This window comes from Bos indicus, chromosome 16, assembly GCF_029378745.1.
Source record: "Bos indicus isolate NIAB-ARS_2022 breed Sahiwal x Tharparkar chromosome 16, NIAB-ARS_B.indTharparkar_mat_pri_1.0, whole genome shotgun sequence".
NCBI classification, from domain to species: Eukaryota; Metazoa; Chordata; class Mammalia; order Artiodactyla; family Bovidae; genus Bos; species Bos indicus.
The window spans coordinates 72,307,399-72,328,293 of NC_091775.1; the positions used below are offsets into that span (position 1 = coordinate 72,307,399).

Genomic DNA, 20,895 nt, shown 5'->3' on the forward strand with positions numbered 1-20,895 from the left:
GTATTATTAAATTTCAATCTTGGCCAATCAGATTGGTGAAAAACAACTCTAACTTTTATTTAAAATTTCAAATTATGAATGAAATTTTAAAATATTTGTATAAATTTTTTCTGTGAACTGATTTTTCTTTTTGTTTGCCTATTTATTAGTAAGAACTTTAATACAAAGATTGTTGGACCTCTGTTGACTTTACATGATACGAATTTTTCTTCCAGTTTTGTCAATTATCATTTTATGTTTTCTTTTCCCTTGTTAACTCTTTGTACTTTTTAGTTTCTTTTGATTTGCCATAAAAAAAGAAAAAAATCAAGTTTTTTTTTTTCCAGGTGATTGGCCAGTTGACCTTGAACTGTTTATTACCTGGTCTCTCTGATTTGAAATACCATTATCATATATTAAATTCTTTGTGTAATTGAATCTGTTTCTGGGACCAGTTCTCTTTCGGTTTCTATGAAATAGGAAAAATTTATTTTATTTCTTCAAATTTATCGTATATTTTAATGTTTGATAGGGCTTATTTTGTCTGTCATTATACTTTGTCAGAATGTTCTGCATATTTTCTCGTTTTTATTTTTCCATATGATCTTTAGATAAAGGTTATCTAAGTTCTCCCCTCCCCCCAAGATTTTGTTGACATTTTTACTGGGGTCATATTAAATTTATTGTTTAACTCTTTGTGAAATTTAATTTTTTATTGTTTCCCTAGTCTTTCAGTTTTGTTCGTCTTCTGAAACTTTGCGAGAGAATGGGAATTAGTTTAACAGGACAGTTATTTGACCATATGTATATTGTTATAGAGTCATAAGAGTAAATATCCAGGATGAGCCAACAGTCACTATGCTAGCCAACGGTCACTAACATATTCAGGGTTAACTGCAGTGAGAGAAAAACTAGCACCTTGATTTTAGTAATACATCAGAGCACCTAGGTAAGGAGTAGAGGAAGTGACCTGAAATGGAGAAGAACAGAGAGACAGCCCACTCACTTATTAGCTAGATAGAATGCTACACTCTCAATTATTTTAAATATATATATGTGTGTATATATATACACACACACATATATTCATTTATGTTCAGCTAATACTCATATCTCTTAGATAAGGTAAATATGTTGGAACTTCTGCTTGTGAGAAGTAAGCAGTACATAACTGATAATAACCTTAATAAAAAGTTTATCATGACTTTTTTTAACAGACTGTATTTTTTCAAACATGTATAGATTTACAGAAAAATGGAGAAGGTAGTACAGAGAACTCCCACATACCCACAACCAGTTTCCCCAGTTATTAATGTTTTACATGAGTATAGTAGGTTTGTTAAAAATCAGTGAATCAAAAAAAAAAAGAAAAAAAAAATCAGTGAATCAGTATTGAAACATTATTATTATTAACCAAAGCTCATACTCTGTTCTGACCTCTTCAGCTTTTACCCAGTGTCTTTTTTTGTTGCTGTTGTTCCAGATCCATCTAGGATACAACATTATATTTAGCTAACATATCTCCTTAGGTTCCTCTTGGCTGTGGCAAGTTTGACTGAAGTATTTTCTTGTGGAAGAAAGATACAGTTTCTCTGAAAGCTGGAACATTCACAATGAGTAGACAGTTTTAAGGCGTATGGATGTTTTAACTTACGTGTTCCTTTCTCTTCTGCATTTCAGGCACTCTGTGAATGTGCCCTGCAGACTCCTTATGACAGCTTGAAACTAGGGATGCTGTCGGTCCTTGCCACGCTGTCAGGGACCATCGCCGTCAAACATTACTTCAGCATAGCTTCAGGTAAAGAGAAGAAAGATGATATATGGATAACATGCTAATAATCTTTTATTCATGTCATGTTTATATTTCAATTTAAAGCTTTAGAATCAAGAAAGGTTTTAGTTTCTTACTGTTACATGTTAGTAATTTCTTAAAAAATGATTTCTTAAGTAATTCCTAAAATAATAAAATCTTGCATCCTTGATCTTAACTCAAGGCTATAGTTTTTCTGGATTTGCCTTTTTTTGCATTGTTATGTGGATGAAATAATATTTTTGAGAGTGCTTAAAATAGCTGGTTTGCTTTTGTATGTCTCTGACTTAAATTGCCCTTTGGATTTAAGTATATTTCAAAGGCCAAGTGGTGGTGAATTTTAAAAGCAAATGTCATATGCTTCCTTTTACGCATATGTTATCCTTCTGGAAAATGATTAAAATACAATTTTGCCTCAGTTCAATAATGCTTTCCTACTTGCCTGTTCAAAATGATTTAACTCCAAAATGCCTCTATTAATGCCTCATGAGGAGCTTGCTTATATAACACACTTAAGCTTAAAGGTTTTTGTTGTTTGAATGCAAGTTTTGTAGGATCTCTATTGCTTCCTTTTCTAGTTCAATTCAGTTCAGCCGCTCAGTTGTGTCCAACTCTTTGCAACCCCATGGACTGCAGCACGCCAGGCCTCCCTGTCCATCACCAACTCCCAGAGTTTACTCAAATTCATGTCCATTGAGTCGGTAATGCCATCCAACCATCTCATCCTCTGTTGTCCCCTTCTCCTCCTGCCTTTAATCTTTCCCAACATCAGGGTCTTTTCCAATGAGTCAGTTCTTCACATCAGGTCACCAAAGTATTGCATTAGCATCAGTCCTTCCAATGAATATTCAGGACTGACTTCCTTTAGGATAGACTGGTTGAATCTCCTTGCAGTCCAAGGGACTCTCAAGAGTCTTCTCCAGTACCACAGTTCAAAAGCATCAGTCTTTGGCATTCAGCGTTCTTTATAGTACAACTCTCACATCCATACATGACTACTGGAAAAACCATTGCTTTGACTAGATGGACTTTGTTGGCCAAGTAATATCTCTTCTTTTTAATATGCTGTCTAGGTTGGTCATAACTTTTCTTCCAAGGAGCAAGTGTCTTTTAATTTCATGGCTGCAGTTACCATCTGCAGTGATTTTGGAGCTCCAAAAAATAAAAGTCTGTCACTGTTTCCTCTGGTTCCCCATCTATTTGTCATGAAGTGATGGGACCAGATGCCATCATTTCAGTTCAGTTCACTTGCTCAGTCGTGTCCGATTCTTTGTGACCCCATGAATTGCAGCACGCCAGGCCTCCCTGTCCATCACCAACCCCCAGAGTTCACTCAAACTCACGTCCTTCGAGTCGGTGATGCCATCCAGCCATCTCATCCTCTGTCGTCCCCTTCTCCTCTTGCCCCCAATCCCTCCCAGCATCAGAGTCTTTTCCAGTGAGTCAACTCTTCGCATGAGGTGGCCAAAGTACTGGAGTTTCAGCTTTAGCATCATTCCTTCCAAAGAACACCCAGGACTGATCTCCTTCAGAATGGACTGGTTGGATCTCCTTGCAGTCCAAGGGACTCTCAAGAGTCTTCTCCAACACCATAATTCAAAAGCATCAATTCTTCGGCACTCTGCTTTCTTCACAGTCCAACTCTCACATCCATACATGACTACTGGAAAAATCATAGCCTTGACTAGACAGACCTTTGTTGGCAAAGTAACGTCTCTGCTTAGTTTTCTGAATGTTGAGCTTTAAGCCAGCTTTATCACTCTCCTCTTTCACTTTCATCAAGAGGCTCTTTCATTCTTCTTCACTTTCTGCCATAAGGGTGGTGTCATCTGCATATCTGAGGTTATTGATATGTCTCCCAACAATCTTGATTCCAGCTTGTGCTTCATGCAGCTCAGTGTTTCTCATGATGTACTCTGCATATAAGTTAAGTAAGCAGGGTGACAGTATACAGCCTTGACATACTCCTTTCCTGATTTGGAACAAGTCTGTTGTTCCATGTCCAGTTCTAACTGTTGCTTCCTGACCTGTATACATATTTCTCAAGAGGCAGGTCAGGTGGTCTGATATTCCTGTCTCTTTAAGAATTTTCCACAGTTTGTTGTAAATAGTCAATAAAGCAGAAGTAGATGTTTTTCTGGAACTCTCTTGCTTTTTCAATGATCCAACAGATGTTGGCAGTTTGATCTCTGGTTCCTCTGCTTTTTCCAAATCCAGTTTGAACATCTGGAAGTTCAGGGTTCACGTCCTGTTGAAGCCTTGCTTGGAGAATTTTGAGCATTACTTTACTTGCGTGTAGTTAGTTATTCTGAATTGAATTAATTAAGGAACTGCATTATGCATTTGTCTTTCTTATGGCTTCACAGCATATAAACTCACTTATTGGGTAAGGGAAATTCCCCACCATATAAGTCTTGGTAGGAAGCTCTATTGCCAAGGCTCCTGCCATCTAGGGTGCACGCAGCGGTCTGGACTCAACTAATTATTTTCATACTGGAGAATAAATTGGAAGGCAGTGACAGCAAGAAGTAGTGATATCTGAGAATCCGTTCTGATGATACAGCAATGACCACAGCAGTATCCAGTTTCCAGGGTGCACTGTAGCAGGGGTGTTTGCCGTATCTGCTCCTTTGGCAGCAACATAAGCTGTGGCAGCGAGCAACAGTAGCAGCGGTGAGCATGTCTTCCCTGGGCTAATTCTGTGCATGGTTTGGGCTATAGCCTTTGGTTGGTCTCTAGCCTCAGCTTATTCCTATCCATCTTTTGAACTTAGTTTTCCAGCCTTTTCAATAATTGTGTGAGGTACCTCTGTATTAGTTATCTATTACTACATAATAAATCTAAACTCTGTGACTTGAAACCACAGTTGTCTGCCATCTTGACCAGATTGGATGGTCTGAGATGGCCTCATTCACCAGCTACAGGTCGCAAAGACTTTCACCGGAGGCACTGTGGTTCTCTTCCTTCTGACTCTGTAGCAGTCCAGCTTGGGCTTGTTGACATCATGTTCTTAAGGTTCTGCTGCTGCCGCCAAGTCGCTTCAGTCGTGTCCGACTATGTGACCCCATAGATGGCAGCCCACCAGGCTCCTCTGTCCCTGGGATCCTCAAGGCAAGACCACGAGTGGGTTGCCATTTCCTTCTCCAATGCATGCTTGCATGCTGAGTCGCTTCATTCATGTCTGACTCTTTGCAACCCTATGGACAGCAGCCCACCAGGCTCCTCTGTCCCTGGGATTCTCCAGGCAAGACCACGAGTGGGTTGCCATTTCCTTCTCCAATGCATGCTTGCATGCTAAGTCGCTTTAGTCACGTCTGACTCTTTGCAACCCTATGGACAGCAGCCCACCAGGCTCCTCTGTCCATGGGATTCTCTAGGCAAGAGTACTGGAGTAGGTTGCCATTCTAGCAGCACCCAAAAGAAGACAAGCCACCAGCATATGAGCACTCTTAGCCTTTTGCTTGCACATGTTTTTTAATGTCTCATTGGCCAAAGCAAGTCGGATGGCCAAGCCCAGATAGGTGGAGAAATAAACACCTGCTGATGCAAGGAATTGGAAAGTTGCATTGCAAAGGGGCATGCCTACAAGAGATGAGAGAGGTTATCACAGCCTTTCTTTTAAATCAACAATTTAAAAAAATCAATGATCTACTTATACTCATTGTGTTTTCAATAAATTCTTTTTTCTACATAAATCAGCCAATCTCAGTTTATTGTTGTTCAGTCACCCAGTTGTGTCTGACTCTTGGCAACCCCTTGGACCACAGCACAGCAGGCTTCCCTGTCCTACTCCATTTCCCGGACTTTGCTCAAACTTGTATCCATTGAGTCGTGATGTCATTTAAACATCTCACGCTCCGTTGCCCCTTTTCTTGCCCTCAATCTTTCCCAGCATCAGGGACTCTTCCAGTGAGTCGGCTGTTCGCATCAGATGACCAAAATAATGGAGGTTCGCCTTCAGCATCAGTCCTTCCAATGAGTATTCAGGGTTAAGTTCCATTAAAATTGATTGGTTTGATCTCCTTGCTGTCCAAGGGTCTTTAAGGAGTCTTCTCCAGCTTGCAGTTAATATCCTTGACTGCTGTCACACACTGAAAGAGCAGCAGTAGGCAAAGTATTAATTTCATCTTACAGTTTATAGGCGCCCTCCCATACAAGGGCTTTTGTACAAGTCCCTGTTCAGTGAGGCACGTGCACAGAAGTTACAGGTGTGGGATCTGAGGCTCACAGGGTTTCTATGGCGTGTCCAAAGTCACATACCTGTGAAGCACCCGGGCCCAAGGGCTCTGCCTCGGGATTCTTCGCTATACTAAACTGACCTAGATGCAAGATGTCTTTCTTTTACTTTACTTTCTAGTTCCAAAGACCTTTGTAAGTGTGTCAAGGTATAACATTCAAGCACTTCACGAGCTAGATATTTTCTTTGTCCTTTTTTTTGAATTTTGTTAAATTGTAGTTTGTATATGGAATTAAGCAAACAACTTAAACAACCAGACTAGGTAATGCCCACAAGAAATAAATGTCAGGTATTTTCTAAAGTCAAATTATTTCCATAACTAATAGTGAATATTTAAGTATATTTTCATTGATTAGAGTTTTAGTATAACCAGATAAACAGTTTGTAAAACAGACTTAAATTTAGTGTGTCTAAATTATCCCTAACAAAATGGGCCTTAAGCATGTAAAATACCTAAGAAAAATGCAAATTAAAGCAACACTGAAATATTTTTCTAATCAATCAGTTTGGCAAAGATTCAGAAGTTTGATAATATGTTGTGTGGACAAGGGTGTGGCTAATCAAAAGCTACTCTCATTCACTGCTGGTGGGAATGTAAATTGTTAAACTTCAGCATAGGTAATTTGGAAGTACTCCTCAAAATTATAAGTGAAAAACATAGAGAAATTCCACTTCTTGGAATTTATCCTACTAATTTAGTCTCACATTTGAGAGATGATATGTACATGGTTATTCATAGCATCATTAATGTAGTAGCAAAATATTGTCCATCGTTGGAGATGGAGTACCATAAGAAGGTCCATCAATAGGGAACTCATTAAATAAATTATGACACATAACTGCAATAGCAATCAGTGCGGCTTACTAAAAAGAATATATGGCATGGAATAGTCTCCATGATGTAATGTCTGGGGGAAATAAAGCAGGATGCGCAGCAGTGTATATAACAGGAAAAAAGAAAGGATTTTGCTTACAAATGTGTACACTCTTTAGAATGATACGCAAAAAATATAACCTTAGGTGGTTGAGGAAGACTTTTCACTCAGTAACTTTTTACCTTTTTCCTACTCTTGGTTGAACTTTTCAAATCAAGTAAATTTATCTTAGTAAATTATTTCTAAATAAAAAAACTAAAAATAATAATTTTATCCCTGAAACAATTGACATAGAAAAATGCTCACAAATATTATATTTTAAAGGCAGAATATTGACAGTATCTACTTATCCTGATTATGAATTTTAAAACTGTATGCATAGGGGAAAAGATTTTTTAAAGTATACAGAAAGCTAATTAAAAGGTTATGCTGGTTTGTGAGTTTAGAGACTTTTTTTTCCTGTTTTTTCCCCCAAGTTTTCTTTGACATCTCAATGAGAAAAAAAGAGAAAAGCAAGTTCAAAACATACTTGTAAATTTATAGATGAGTTGTCATTGCCCATATTACATGTACAAGGGAAAGAATGGAGAAAATTACAATTTCCATTGTTTTGTGAAAAAAAATCATCGTTCATCTTTCACATGTTTTGCCTGTTGAAAAACCACTGAGGCTTTACCTACCCTAGTAGTTTTATGTCAAAGTGGAAATCAGTAAAGTGACCATATGTCCCAGACCACCTGGGGTAGTCTTGGTTTATGCCTGTTGTTATTAGTAACAGTGTCCCCCTTCAAACCTCAAAAAGTGTGATTGCCCTCGGTGTAAAAGACAAGGTTATAGTTGATAGGAATCATGGAAAAATAAACAGGGCAGAGAAGGACAGGAATGAAAGACCCTGCTGAGAAGTTGAATTGGCTTTAATCTTCAGATTCTTCTTGATGTTAAACTCACCTATAACTGAGAGCTTCTCTGCTATAAATAAAAACATTCACAGCATAAACCTTATGTTACAGAATTTCAAGTGTGATTTTTAACTATAGGATAGAACTTAACGTATAAAGCACAAAGCTGGTGCATAACTAACAAGTTTATATGACCTCAGTGGCAAGATGCTTAAGATCTTTAGGCTTCAATTTCTTCTGTAAAAATAGTATTGAATCAGAAGATCTCCAAGTCCTCGCTAGCTCTAAAATCATAAATTCTTACATAAACCTTTTGCAGTATAACTATATGCCAGCAATTGAGGTGGGAAGAGCAAACTTAAAATTTTTGTTTCTCTTTTCTCTCCTCTCTTGAATGAAAGGTTTTTATCTGACAAGAAGCCTTGTAATGATTGTGTTTTAATGAGAATTCATTTGAATGTTCAAGATACAATCTTGGCTTTTGCTGTGTTTCTTAGTCAATTTTTATTAATATTTGGGGGGGGACTATTATGTTAATTTTAGATCTTAATCATTACACAACTACTTAGCATATACTTATTTTAAGTATGTGAACAGGAGAAAAAGGGATGGTTTTGTATATTGATCATAGGGTAGAGGTAGAAAATTTTGTTGAAATTCATTGTTAGAGATTTTCTCTTGAAAATGATAAAAAATGAACCTATAGAATGAACTGCTTTTGAACTGTGTAAATTAATTAAATCTGCCCTACTTTTCTTTGCTTGTTTAGGAAATGTGGGTTCGTCCCCTAGATCCTCTGATTTAGTCAAATTAGCCCAAGAGTGCTGTTACCATAATAACAGGGGCATTGCAGCTCATGGAGTGAGAGTCCTAACTAATATAACTGTATCTTGTCAAGAAAAAGGTAAGTTTGATCAAGACTGATATTATGTATGAACTTTTAGATTGGAGTTTCACCAGAGTCCTGTTTGTATTTCGTTTTTTAATCCCTTATTATTTTTAGGCTGTGTGCTTTTATCTATTAGTCATCTCCTCCTGAATGTTCTGAGGGCAGATTTTCTCAAGACTACTTAATTCTTTGGGAAAAGAAAATGAGGACCTTGGGATTGGGAGTGCAGAACTGAAAGGTTGTATGGAGCACTGCCCATCTCCTCCTATGCTTTACCTTTGCACGTATGGTGCTGTGGATAGAGACTGCTTATAACCATCCAGTGATTATCAGTTTGCTCACTTGTTTAAAAAAAAAAAAACTAGAAAATTTAGGGGAGAAAAAGCATATGAAATTATTGAGAGGCTAAAGTAACAAATAGTTTTCACCTGGAGGGCAAATGAATTAACAGAGCAATGTAAATTAAATTGTCATGGAATTTATCTCTAGGTATCTATAGCATTAAATGACTTGCATAGTCAAGAAGGATGTACGTAGAAAATAATGCATATATTTTATTGTATTCTTAACATCTTTTGACCTAAAGAAATTCATGCTGGTGTTCAAAACCAGGAATGCATTCTGGATGTTTCATCTGTTTCAGTGCTTATTTTGATATTTGTTAAGGATCAGCAGTCCCTCTTATCCCCACTAGGCTTCAGCACTGCTTGTGACTAGTACCTTTGTTTTCCCAGCACCTTGATCTTCACCAGACATTGTTTGCCAAGCTCTTACACTGACTCAAAAGGCATTTAATTTGTTTGTTCATTCTGATTTCAGTAACTCAGTTTTTGGCGTAGTAATAAGTATTATCTACCACGTAACACAGAAAACCGCTCTGTATTCTCAAAGCTGACATATATTAATATTAACCTAAATGTAGTTTTATATATATGTATATATACATACACACACAGAACTTTAGAGAAATTTTAGCTCAAAAGTAGTGAAAAGATGATATAGTACTGGTATTACATGAGACATATAAAGGGTTTATTTCTTTATGATCTGACTTAAAACACTAGTAAGATAAAGTGGGATCTTGATTATTTCTAGAAAGCATTTCTACCTCAATAAGAAGGTTGCATCCTAGGTAAAAATGGACCTGTGTAATGTTAGACTAGTTTGGAAGATTTGACACACGCCATGTCGATACGTGGTTTGCTGTTCTTAGTATTCTTCCTGGCTAAGCCGTTTTGTATTTTCTCGTCCTGAATGTTTTTTCTTCTGTGTGCATTCTGTGTGTGTGTATGTCAGCTTCTCTACTTGACCATTAAAAACGCAGTATTTTCCCTCTAGACCTTTTGGCACTGGAACAAGATGCTGTCTTTGGCCTGGAATCCCTTCTGGTGCTTTGTAGTCAAGATGATAGCCCAGGTGCTCAAGCCACTTTAAAGGTGAACATCAGCTATTTTAATATAATGCCTGTTTTCACTGCCGGAAGTGTAGATAGCCAGTCTCTCTGTAAAGGGTCAGATAGTAACTATTTTAAGCTTTGCAGACAATGCACTTTTTGTCACAACTACTCAGTTCTGCTATTATAGGGAAAAAAATAGCTGTGGACAATGTATTTTTTTTTTTTTTAAGGGAAGGATTAATGGTATGACTGTGTTCTGGTAAAATTTTATTTGCATAAACAGGCAAGATTTGATCAAAGTGCAAGAGTTTGTCAACCTCTGGCTTAAACAAATATTTGCCCTTGATCTTCACTTTCAAAGCTAGTATTTTGACTGTTGTTATTCCAAAAGACAGATGAAGTAAAAATTTGAGTTTGGCCTATTTTGCCATCAGTTGAAAGTATTTATTAAGTTGTAATAGATATTTATGATGGTCCTAGATAATGTAGGACTTCCCTGGTGGCTCAGACGGTAAAAGCATCTGTCTACAATGCGGGAGGCCCAGGTTCGATCCCTGAGTTGGGAAGATCCCCTGGAGAAGGAAATGGCAACCCACTCCAGTACTATTGCCTGGAAAATCTCATGGACAGAGGAGCCTGGTAGGCTACAGTCCATGGGGTCGCAAAGAGTCGGACACGACTGAGCAACTTCACTTTCACTTAGATAATGTAAAGCAAAGTTAAACAGACAGAGCTCCTGTACTTTTGCAAGTTTTGTAATCAGAGGTAACACTGATAAGGTCACAAAGAACTAATGAAATTACTGCAGCGCAATTCATAACTGTGTGAGTGTATATTAGTTTATACAGTATAGAAGCCCTAGTGTTAATCCACTCACCGAGCTATCATCTTAGAGATAGTTAAACATTTTAAGGTGAAATGAGACTATTATTGGAGTTAAACATGAAAAGTAATATTTGATGGCAGAAAATAATTAAGAAAAGTAGGACTGAAAGAAGTAAAAGGCTGTTAGACACTGGAGAATGTAAGAACTGTAGCTTGTTTAAGGTATAGTTTGAGAAAAATCATGACTTACTTTAGCATGTTAAGAAAAGGTATGATGTGGTTATAATGATGAATAATAAAGATGCTGGTACTGTTAAACAGAAGCTGATAATCAAGAGGTGGTGAAGGAAATAGGCACCGTGTGATTGGCAGATCCCCAGAATCCCTGTGGGACCACAGTACATTTTTTGTGCCTACCAACAACCTTCTTGATTCTTCCTAGTAATTTTAGAGAGTTACTTTCTTTAAAGCTTCACTTCATACCTTCTAAATGTAACTAGTCCACTTTCTATTCAATATGCAGATTGCTCTGAACTGTATGGTGAAGTTGGCCAAGGGCAGGCCCCATCTCAGCCAGTCCGTGGTTGAGACCTTGTTGACTCAGTTGCACAGCGCTCAGGACACTGCCCGCATTCTGATGTGCCACTGCCTGGCCGCCATTGCCATGCAGCTGCCCGTGCTGGGCGATGGGATGCTCGGTGACCTCGTGGAGCTCTACAAGGTGATCGGACGATCAGCCACAGACAAGCAACAGGAGCTTCTGGTAAACAGCTACTTTTCAAACCTCCCATGGATGAATGGGTTCCAGTCTAGGGAGGATTATCAGTAATCCAAGAAGTCAGCAGGTTAAAATAATTAGCTAAGACCAGGAGCATGCTGAAGTGAAAATAGGGTGGGGACCTGGAGCTTTTTGGTGTTTCCATTTTAGGTATAGAAAGCCCTGTTTAGTTCACATGTAAAACAGCTTTCTTCCTGCTGCTGCTGCTGCTGCTGCTGCTAAGTCGCTTCAGTCGTGTCCGACTCTGTTCGACCCCATAGACGGCAGCCCATCAGGCTCCACCGTCCCTAGGGTTTTCCAGGCAAGAACACTGGAGCGGGTTGCCATTTCCTTCTCCAGTGCAGGAAAGTGAAAAGTGAAAGTGAAGTCGCTCAGTCGTGTCCGACTCTTAGCAACCGCATGGACTGCAGCCTACCAGGCTCCTCCGTCCATGGGATTTTCCAGGCAAGAGTACTGGAGTGGGGTGCCATTGCCTTCTCCGGCTTTCTTCCTAAGTCCTGTCAAATCAGCTTAGTGTAGCCAAAGCCTTCAATCTGATATTTTTGCTTACAAAGGACAAAATGAAACTGAAGGGTTTGTTTTTATTTTTTTCCTCTTTTCTACAAAGCAAATAAATAATGAACCAAACCCTGTTTTGTCCTTCCAAAAATATAAGTAAAATGACCTAGTGATATCAGCGACCATAAGAGGAATTAAATCAATTCCTCTTTGCCAGTCCAGGACCTCTTTAGCTGTTGAGGATCCAGTTTGGGTTTCACTGCAGTCCTGGCATTGGAAAAGGTACATGCTTAGAAAAAACCCAGAAGGCATGGAAGTTGTGTAATAATGTTTACTTGAAAGTTCTCCAGGGCTGAGAGTAGACTGCATGCTAAATAGGCATAAATTGGAATTAAGCTTCAAAGTAGCCTCTCCATATTGTTTGTGGTCATCTGATTATATGGCTTGGGAAAAAGCTTAATGAAATTACTTCCTCAAGCCCATTTTATGTTTAATCCTGCAGGGGGCATTATGTAAAAGATCGCCCCCGTCTCATCATTTGCTATCAGGAAAGGCTACCCTGATGTCTTAAGTGGCAGTGGTCGTGGAAATCATGCATTTATCACAGTATGTGTGGATCCTTGTATGTGTTGGCTTTGGAATACTGAGAAGCAAGTAGCCAAGTCTGCTTTTCATTGAAGCAGCATTGTCAATTAATGTTCTTTATCCCTTTTTTTTGTTAGTACTATTTTAAAAGCAACTTTAAATTATGACACAAAATATTCAAAAACACATCAGGAAAAATATGATGAGAGGTCTTGCATCCGTCACCTAGTTTAAGAAAAAAACGTTGTTAGTACAGTTGACCTGTACCTGCCTGTGTATCTCCCTGATGGTGTCTTCTTCCTTCCTGTCAGCATAGGTAACCACTATCCCAAAACTGGTGTTTGTCATTCCCATATGTATTGTTCTATATTTACTGCCTTAGTATATTTCCTACATGATATGCAAGATTTTTTGTATGTTTTAACTTTATATGTTATCGTACTACATGTAATCTTTTGCATTTTGCCTGTTTTATGTGAATCTATATTGATTCTATATTGATAAGAGTATTTCTGGTTTATCCATATCACTGCTCTATAGTTTTTCATTGTGTGATTATGTTAATATCATAGTTTATCCATATTAATGGGCATTGTTTCTAATTATTTGCTGTTATACACAAAGTAATGGAATAAAGTGGAAATTTAGTAAGTGTCAAAGGAAGACAAATGTTGTTCTTTTTCAGTAGGCTCTAATTAGTTTTTCACCCTTCTGGGTAAAGTTATCTATAACATTGGGTAGAGTTAACAATTTCCTTGACTTTGTTCTTGCTTGGTGTTAGGTGAGCTTGGCCACTGTGATTTTTGTAGCCAGTCAGAAAGCACTGTCTGCTGAAGTAAAGGCAGTAATAAAGCAGCAGCTTGAAAGCGTTTCCAATGGATGGACTGTCTACCGGATTGCCAGACAGGCATCCCGAATGGTATGTACTGTCCTGCGGGAACTGGGTTGTGAAAAGGGCAGATTACGAGCCTTTAGGTTGTGCGATTGTTCCTCCTAGTCAAAACTAAAGATGAAAGTGGAAGTACTTTTTAGTCATGGGATTAAAAGGTGATGAAGGAAAGGACCTAATTTTTAACATACACACATGAGAACAATATATACATTGTTAGGGAGAGATTCCACGGGAATTCCAGAAATAGGAGCTTCCGGCTGTAGGTTGTTAGCAGCGCCTTCAGTTTATCGTGTGCTCTCGGAAACACAGCTCCTTCCCACTCGTGTTTCTGTCCTCCCCTTTCAGCTTCCCACGTCTTTCTTCCCTTTTTCTCCCACACCTTATCATTCCTATACTGGGCAGGACAGTGAGCATCCCTCACCCCCAGGCATTAACAGCCATTCACGTCCCCCCTCAAATCCCTCCCTCTCCGTCAGTCATTTCCAGGGGGCACAGTAATACTTGATGGAACTTGACTGGACTTCTCCCCACCCTACTAAATAGCTCATACGAAAATGACATACAATAAGGATGTATACTTTCTAAATCTTGAACTAGAATTCTAGACCCGGGTTATAGATACCACCATTCGTTTTCTCTTTGGAACTTTTTGGTACAGAACTTCAGGCATTATGTTACGTAAAAGCGGCTCAGCATATTTTCTCTGAAGAGCTACTTTGACGGAGACTCACACAGTTATATAATGTGAGGAATGATTGCTAAAACTTTATCCAGGGTTTGAATTTCTCTTTTAGCTGCTACATCAGGCCGTTCAAGTGAAAGAATCTCATCATGCCCCTCATTTCTCCCTCCCCCCACTTTTTTTTTTTTAGGGTAATCATGACATGGCCAGAGAGCTTTATCAGACTTTGCTGACTCAGGTTGCCTCCGAACATTTCTACTTCTGGCTGAATAGTTTGAAGGAGTTCTCACATGCAGAACAGTGCCTCACCGGGTTACAAGAAGAGAATTATAGTTCAGCACTTTCTTGCATTGCTGAGTCTTTAAAATTCTACCACAAAGGGATTGCTTCCTTAACAGTGAGTGCGCTTAATTCTCCTTTGGTGATGATGACTTGTGAGAATGGTTTCTTTTTTCTTTTGGGGCTATTCTCTTTTAACCTTGAAAAATTTGCTGATACACATGTATTTGGCAGTATTAAAATAATGAATAGGACCTGGAAGTAGATCATTAACCCCTCCCCCACTTTTTACTGTTCCTAGATTGATGAACATTTATCATTTTGTTTGTATCAAGTATCAGGTACACATGTGAAGAGAATTGCTGAATCCATGCAGGAGGGATAACTGGAGGTGGGATCCCCCCTTTCCAGACTCCTATGAGTAAGACCCCAACCTGGATCACTACTGTTGTCAAATGTGAACCCTCCACCCCATCTCATACCTGGCAGCTACTTACTAGAGTTTCTTATTTTGTAAATAAAGAAGAAATTATCTAGGATGCCAGTATCTCACCTTTTATCCCTCTGTGATGTCTTCCCATTCCAAATTAACAATCAGCCAGCTACTACCATTTCCATTTTTTTTCCTGCCAAGAAAGAAAGAGGGGTGCAGAGAGAGCAGATCCTTAACATTTTCTTGAAACCAGTTCTATTTCTTAAGTAAGTACCTGTTTCCTAAAATGTGCGTTTTATATATTAATGCAAGGACTTTTTCCCCTGAGGAGTAGAAAGTTTGTGTAATCACCATTAAGCATGTTTAAAGTATTGTCACTTGACTTTAAAAATTATATGTATATAGATGGGGCCATAAAACTTTTGGTATCTGTTTTATATTTATCACATAATCTAAAATGTTTTTAATAGTGGGTCATTCAAAGAGAAGTGTTGCAAACAGAACAGAGAACAAACAGATGTCACAAGACAGACTGTTCAGATAACTGTGGGTGCATATCTTTTGAGGAATGATTTTAGGGGGCTGGGATTGATTGACTACTGTTTTAAAACAGGAATATAGGAGTGGCTCCCCTCCATTTTAAGGGGTAGCACTGACTTCTGTGGTTCTCTTTCCTTGATTATCCTGGGAAAAGATCGTTGTTGCCTATATCCGGCTAATAAATACCTCAGAAAATCTAAAAGTACTGTTACTGGCTCTAGTCAGTAGAATTATTTCATTTTCTAGTTGATGTGGAGCAGAAAATTGTTAATCACTTAGTACAGTGAACAATAGGAACTGTGATACAGGCTAACAAAATAGTGAGGCAGGTAGCATTAATATTATGGAAAAAATCTTATCGAATACTTAATAGTCTTAATGATTTGTGTGGTATGTGTGTTTAATGAGGTTTGGCAGTAATTAAGAAGTGAATTCTGATGTAGGAAGAAAGCAGCCAATTGACAGACAAAAGAACCTTGTCTTAGCCTCTGTTCTGCAATTAACACATTGTGACCTAAGGCAGGTTATTGATCTTCAAATCATCTTTTGAAATGGAGTTCCTTTATTCAGCAGACTGTAAGCACTTGCTATGTGCCAAACACTGCTTTGAGGATAAAAGAATCAGGAAATAATTCTTCACTTGAGAGCAGTCTCAACAGGAAGGAAGTATAAGCCTTAACAGTCATTTGGAACTTCTCACATATAGATTATAAATACTATACTATCACGGTTTTGAGGTTGTTTTTTTTTTGTTTTTTTTTTAAGATTTTTAGAAAATTTGTTTATTTGACACGTGTGGATTTGATGATAGCTTTCTGTCTTTTTAATAGAGATGATTTGAGCATGTGCTTAGTTGCTCAGTCATGTCCAGCTCTTTGCCACCCCATGCACCGTTGCCCACCAGGCTCTTCTGTCCATGGGATTTTCCAGGCAAGAAATGCAGCAGTGGGTTGCCATGCCCTCCTCCAGGGGATCTTTCCCACCCAGGGATCAAACCTGGGTCTCCCACATTGCAGGCAGATTCTTTACATCTGAGCCACCAGGGAAGCCCAAGAATACTGGAGTGGGTAGCCTATCCCTCCTCTAGGGGAACTTTCTGACCCAGGAATCAAACTGGGGTTTCCTGCATTGCAGGTGGATTCTTTACCAGCTGAGTGACCAGGGAAGCCTAATTGCCCTTTTGTTCCTTGATACATGAATGATCTAATTTGAGGTTGTCAGCTGTGATGATTATGCTTTTTAAACTTTCTTCAACCAAACTAAACTGTGCTTGTTGGAGGTGCTATAGCAATGTTGGGTATTTGATTTCCCAGTAGATTGGTTAAAGATAGTTACCTTGCTTCTTAGGAATAAAATTCATAAAAAGTGTTTGTATCAGCTTTCTGTGCTGTGAAACAAATTACCACAAATTTAGTGGCTTAAAACAGGACCCATTTATTATTTATTGTTTTACCATTTGCATGAGTCAGAAGTCCAGGCGTGACTTCACTGGGTGCCCTGCTCGTGTTGTCACAGAGTTGCGGTCAAGGCGTCAGCCAGGGCCAGTCTTGTTTGGGATTTGGGTGCAGGGTCCCCTTCTAAACTCATGTAATTGTTGGCAGGATTCATGTCCTCACAGCTGTGAGACTTGTGGAAGCCTCAAGGCCAGAAGGAACATCTCTTACCTTCAAGACTGTTTTAATGGACTTAGCTGATGAGGAGTGATCTACCCAGAATAATCTCCCTTTTGATGAGTATAAAGTCAGATCATTGGACCTAAATTACATCCTCACAATCTATTACTTTTTCCATATTCCATTAATTAGAAGCAAGTTACAGGTTCTGTCCACACTTTAAGGGAGATTACACAAGTTGTGGAGACTGGAATGGGAATGGGAAAGCATGATTAGATGAACCATTGTAGCAATCTGCCTACAGATGGTGGGTCTTTATTTTTTACTTTATTAAATATTGAATAGGTATTATATCTATATATTATGTAGGGTGTATAAAGATATCAAATATCCAAGTATAAACTTATATGCAGAGTACATAATGAGAAACGCTGGGCTGGAGGAAGCACAAGCTGGAATCAAGATTGCTGGGAGAAATGTCAATAACCTCATATATGCAGATGACACCACCCTTATGGCAGAAAGTGAAGAAGAACTAAAAAGCCTCTTGATGAAAGTGAAAGAGGAGAGTGAAAAAGTTGGCTTAAAGCTCAACATTCAGAAAACTAAGATCATGGCATCTGGTCCCATCACCTCATGGCAAATAGATGGGGCAACGTGGAGACTGTGGCCGACTTTATTTTTCTGGGCTCCAAAATCACTGCAGATGGTGATTGCAGCCATGAAATTAAAAGACGCTTACTCCGTGGAAGGAAAGTTATGACCCACCTAGACAGCATATTAAAAAGCAAAGACATTACTTTGTCAACAAAGGTCCAACTAGTCAGGCTATGGTTTTTCCAGTGGTCCTGTATGGATGTGAGAATTGGACTATAAAGAAAGCTGAGTCCCGAAGAATTGATGCTCTTGAACTGTGGTGTTGGAGAAGACTTTTGAGAGTCCCTTGGACTGCAAGGAGATCCAACCAGTCCATCCTAAAGGAGATCAGTCCTGGGTGTTCATTGGAAGGACTGATGATGAAGCTGAAACTCCAATACTTTGGCTGCCTGATGCAAAGAGCTGACTCATTTGAAAAGACCCTGATGCTGGGAAAGATTGAGGGCAGGAGGAGAAGGGGATGACAGAGGATGAGATGGTTGGATGGTATCACCAACTCGATGGACATGGGTTTGGGTGAACTCCAGGAGTTAGTAATGGACAGGGAGGCCTGGCGTGCTGCGGTTCATGGGGTCGCAAAGAGTCGGACACGACTGAGCGACTGAACTGAACTAGCACTCAGTTTAGAAAACGGGACATTACCAAAGCTTGTAAAGTTCGTGTGTGCCCCTCCATGCTCGTGTACCTTTTCGTACCTTACAAAGGTAACCACTGTCCTGAATCTTTACATTTTTAACATGCTCTGTTTTTAAACAAGGTACTGTTTTATGCTGCTTGTTTTTGAATTTTATATGAAAAGAAATAATGTGTTTTTCTCTGACTTGTTTTGGTTATCTAAATTATATTCCTAAGATTCATCCATCTTGTTCCATAAAGTTATAGGTCAGTTTCACTGCTGTATATGTCAGTTTATTTTAATGTTAATGGAAATTTTTATTTTTTTTCCATTTTTTTGCTGCTAAAGCATTACTGCTATGAACGTTCTTGGACATATTTTGATGCACCTATGAAAAGATTTCTCCAGGACACTGATTTTAAACTGGGGATGATTTTAGCTCCATTTAGCAATGTCTAAGGTCATTTATGGTTATCACAACTAGCATTTAGTGGATAAAGGCCAAAGATGCTGCTAAACATCCAACAAAGCACAAGACAGCTCCCCTCAAAATTTGAGAATTATTCCAAAATGTCACTAGTATACGGAGGTTGAAAACCCTTCTCTAGAGCAGTATACCTCAATCAAAACTGTGTATCTGCCCCCTGCTCCAATTTAGAAATATGTGAGGATGTTTCTGTTTGTCCCAGTGATAGAGTGGTTGGAGAGACTGCTGCTAGCCTAACCGTCATTGACTGGAAATGCTGAATTTTCTGAAATGCTGAGGATATTCCTGCTCCTATTAAAAGATACGGATCTAAAGTACTGCCTTGGAGTAGAATTGCATAAGTTATGTGCATCTTCAGTTGACTAGCTGATACCAGGAGTTTTTCCATAGTAGTTTTAAATTTACAGTATTTCCAGCAGGGTATAAGAGTTCTTGTTACTCTACATTTTCCCCCTTGGTATGTTCTGGAAGTTATGATTGGAGTAATTAATACAATTAAACTTTATATATCTGCATATTTGAGTTGCTTATTATAGAACATAGTATTTGTTTCAGATGTGCAATAGAATTTGATATTTTATCTGTTGTGAAATCACTACAGTTAAGTCTGGTGATAGTTAAAATCTGTCACGTATATAGTTACTAATTTTTTTTTTTCTTGTGAAGAGGACTTTTAAGATGTACTATCTTAGCAGCTTTCAAATATTCAATATAGTGTTTTTAAAACTTGTTTTTTCTTCCAGTTTTATTGAGATATAATTGACATAAAACACTGTGTAGTTTAAAGTGTACAGCATGATGATCAGTATACATCATGAACTGATTATCATAATGGGGTTAGTGACCATCCATGGTCTCATATAAATACAACATTAAAGAAATAGAGAAAATAGCTTTTTTTATTGTGGAAAAAACATGTAGGATTTACTCTTGTCTTTCATATATATCATACACCTTATGTACATTTTATCCTTAAAACTTACGTATACCTGGAATTTTGTACCTTTTGACTACCTTCTTTCAGTTCTCCGCCTGCCCCCACCCCCAGTCTTCCACCTCTGGTAGCCAAAAATTTGATTTTTTTGTTGATTTGTTAAGTATAATTGACCTACAAAACTCAGTTCCTTATACACTATACACTGATTCAATGTTTGCATATATTTAAAAATGGTACTGTGATAAGTCTAGTTGGCATCTGTCACCATAAAAATATATTACATAATTATTGGCTGTATTTCTCATATGGTACATCACATTATCTGTGGCTCATTTATTTTGTGTCTGATAGTTTAGACCTCTTAATCTCCCTTGTATGTTTCATCTTCCCACCCTCTTCCCCTCTGGTAACCGCCTCTTCTCTCGGTCTATGACTCTGTTTCTATCTAGTTATGTTTATTCATTTGTTTTGTTTTCTAGATTCCATTTATAAGTTAAATCGTACAGTATTTGTTTTCCTCTGACTTTTTTAGCTTAGCCTAATATCATCTAGGTCCATCAGTGTTGTTGCAAATGACAAGATTGCCTTCTTTTTTTTATGGCTAATATTCCATGGTATATATGTATGCTGCATCTTCTTTATCCATTTGTCTATTGATGGGAACTTAGATGCCCTCCATATCTTGGCTGTTGTAAATAAAACTGCAGCGTGACGGTTGCATAAATCTTTTTGAATTAAGTGTTCTTGTTTTCATTGGGTAAAAACACAAAAGTGAAACTGCTGGAACTTGTAGTTCTATTTTTAATTTTTTGAGGACCCTTCATACTGTTTTCCATAGTAGCTGTGCCAGTTTACACTCCTGTCAGAAGTGCACAGTGTTCCCATCTCTTCACATCCTCTCCAACACTTGTTACCTCTGGTCTGGATAATAGCCATTCTGACAGGTGTGAAGTGATATCTCATTGTGGTTTTGATTTTCATTTCCATG

General features: G+C 38.4%; 1 protein-coding gene across 1 annotated transcript in view; it reads left to right on the plus strand.

The window, feature by feature from the left end:
• The window catches only part of INTS7 (integrator complex subunit 7), an 83,419-nt gene that overhangs the window by 43,638 nt on the left and 18,886 nt on the right, over nucleotides 1-20,895 (plus strand). The window contains exons 8-13 of the mRNA XM_019976615.2: nucleotides 1,660-1,777; nucleotides 8,570-8,704; nucleotides 10,028-10,125; nucleotides 11,434-11,673; nucleotides 13,553-13,690; nucleotides 14,536-14,742. Of these exons, the coding sequence (XP_019832174.2) occupies nucleotides 1,660-1,777; nucleotides 8,570-8,704; nucleotides 10,028-10,125; nucleotides 11,434-11,673; nucleotides 13,553-13,690; nucleotides 14,536-14,742 (936 nt within the window). The remainder of the gene's footprint in view (nucleotides 1-1,659; nucleotides 1,778-8,569; nucleotides 8,705-10,027; nucleotides 10,126-11,433; nucleotides 11,674-13,552; nucleotides 13,691-14,535; nucleotides 14,743-20,895) is intronic.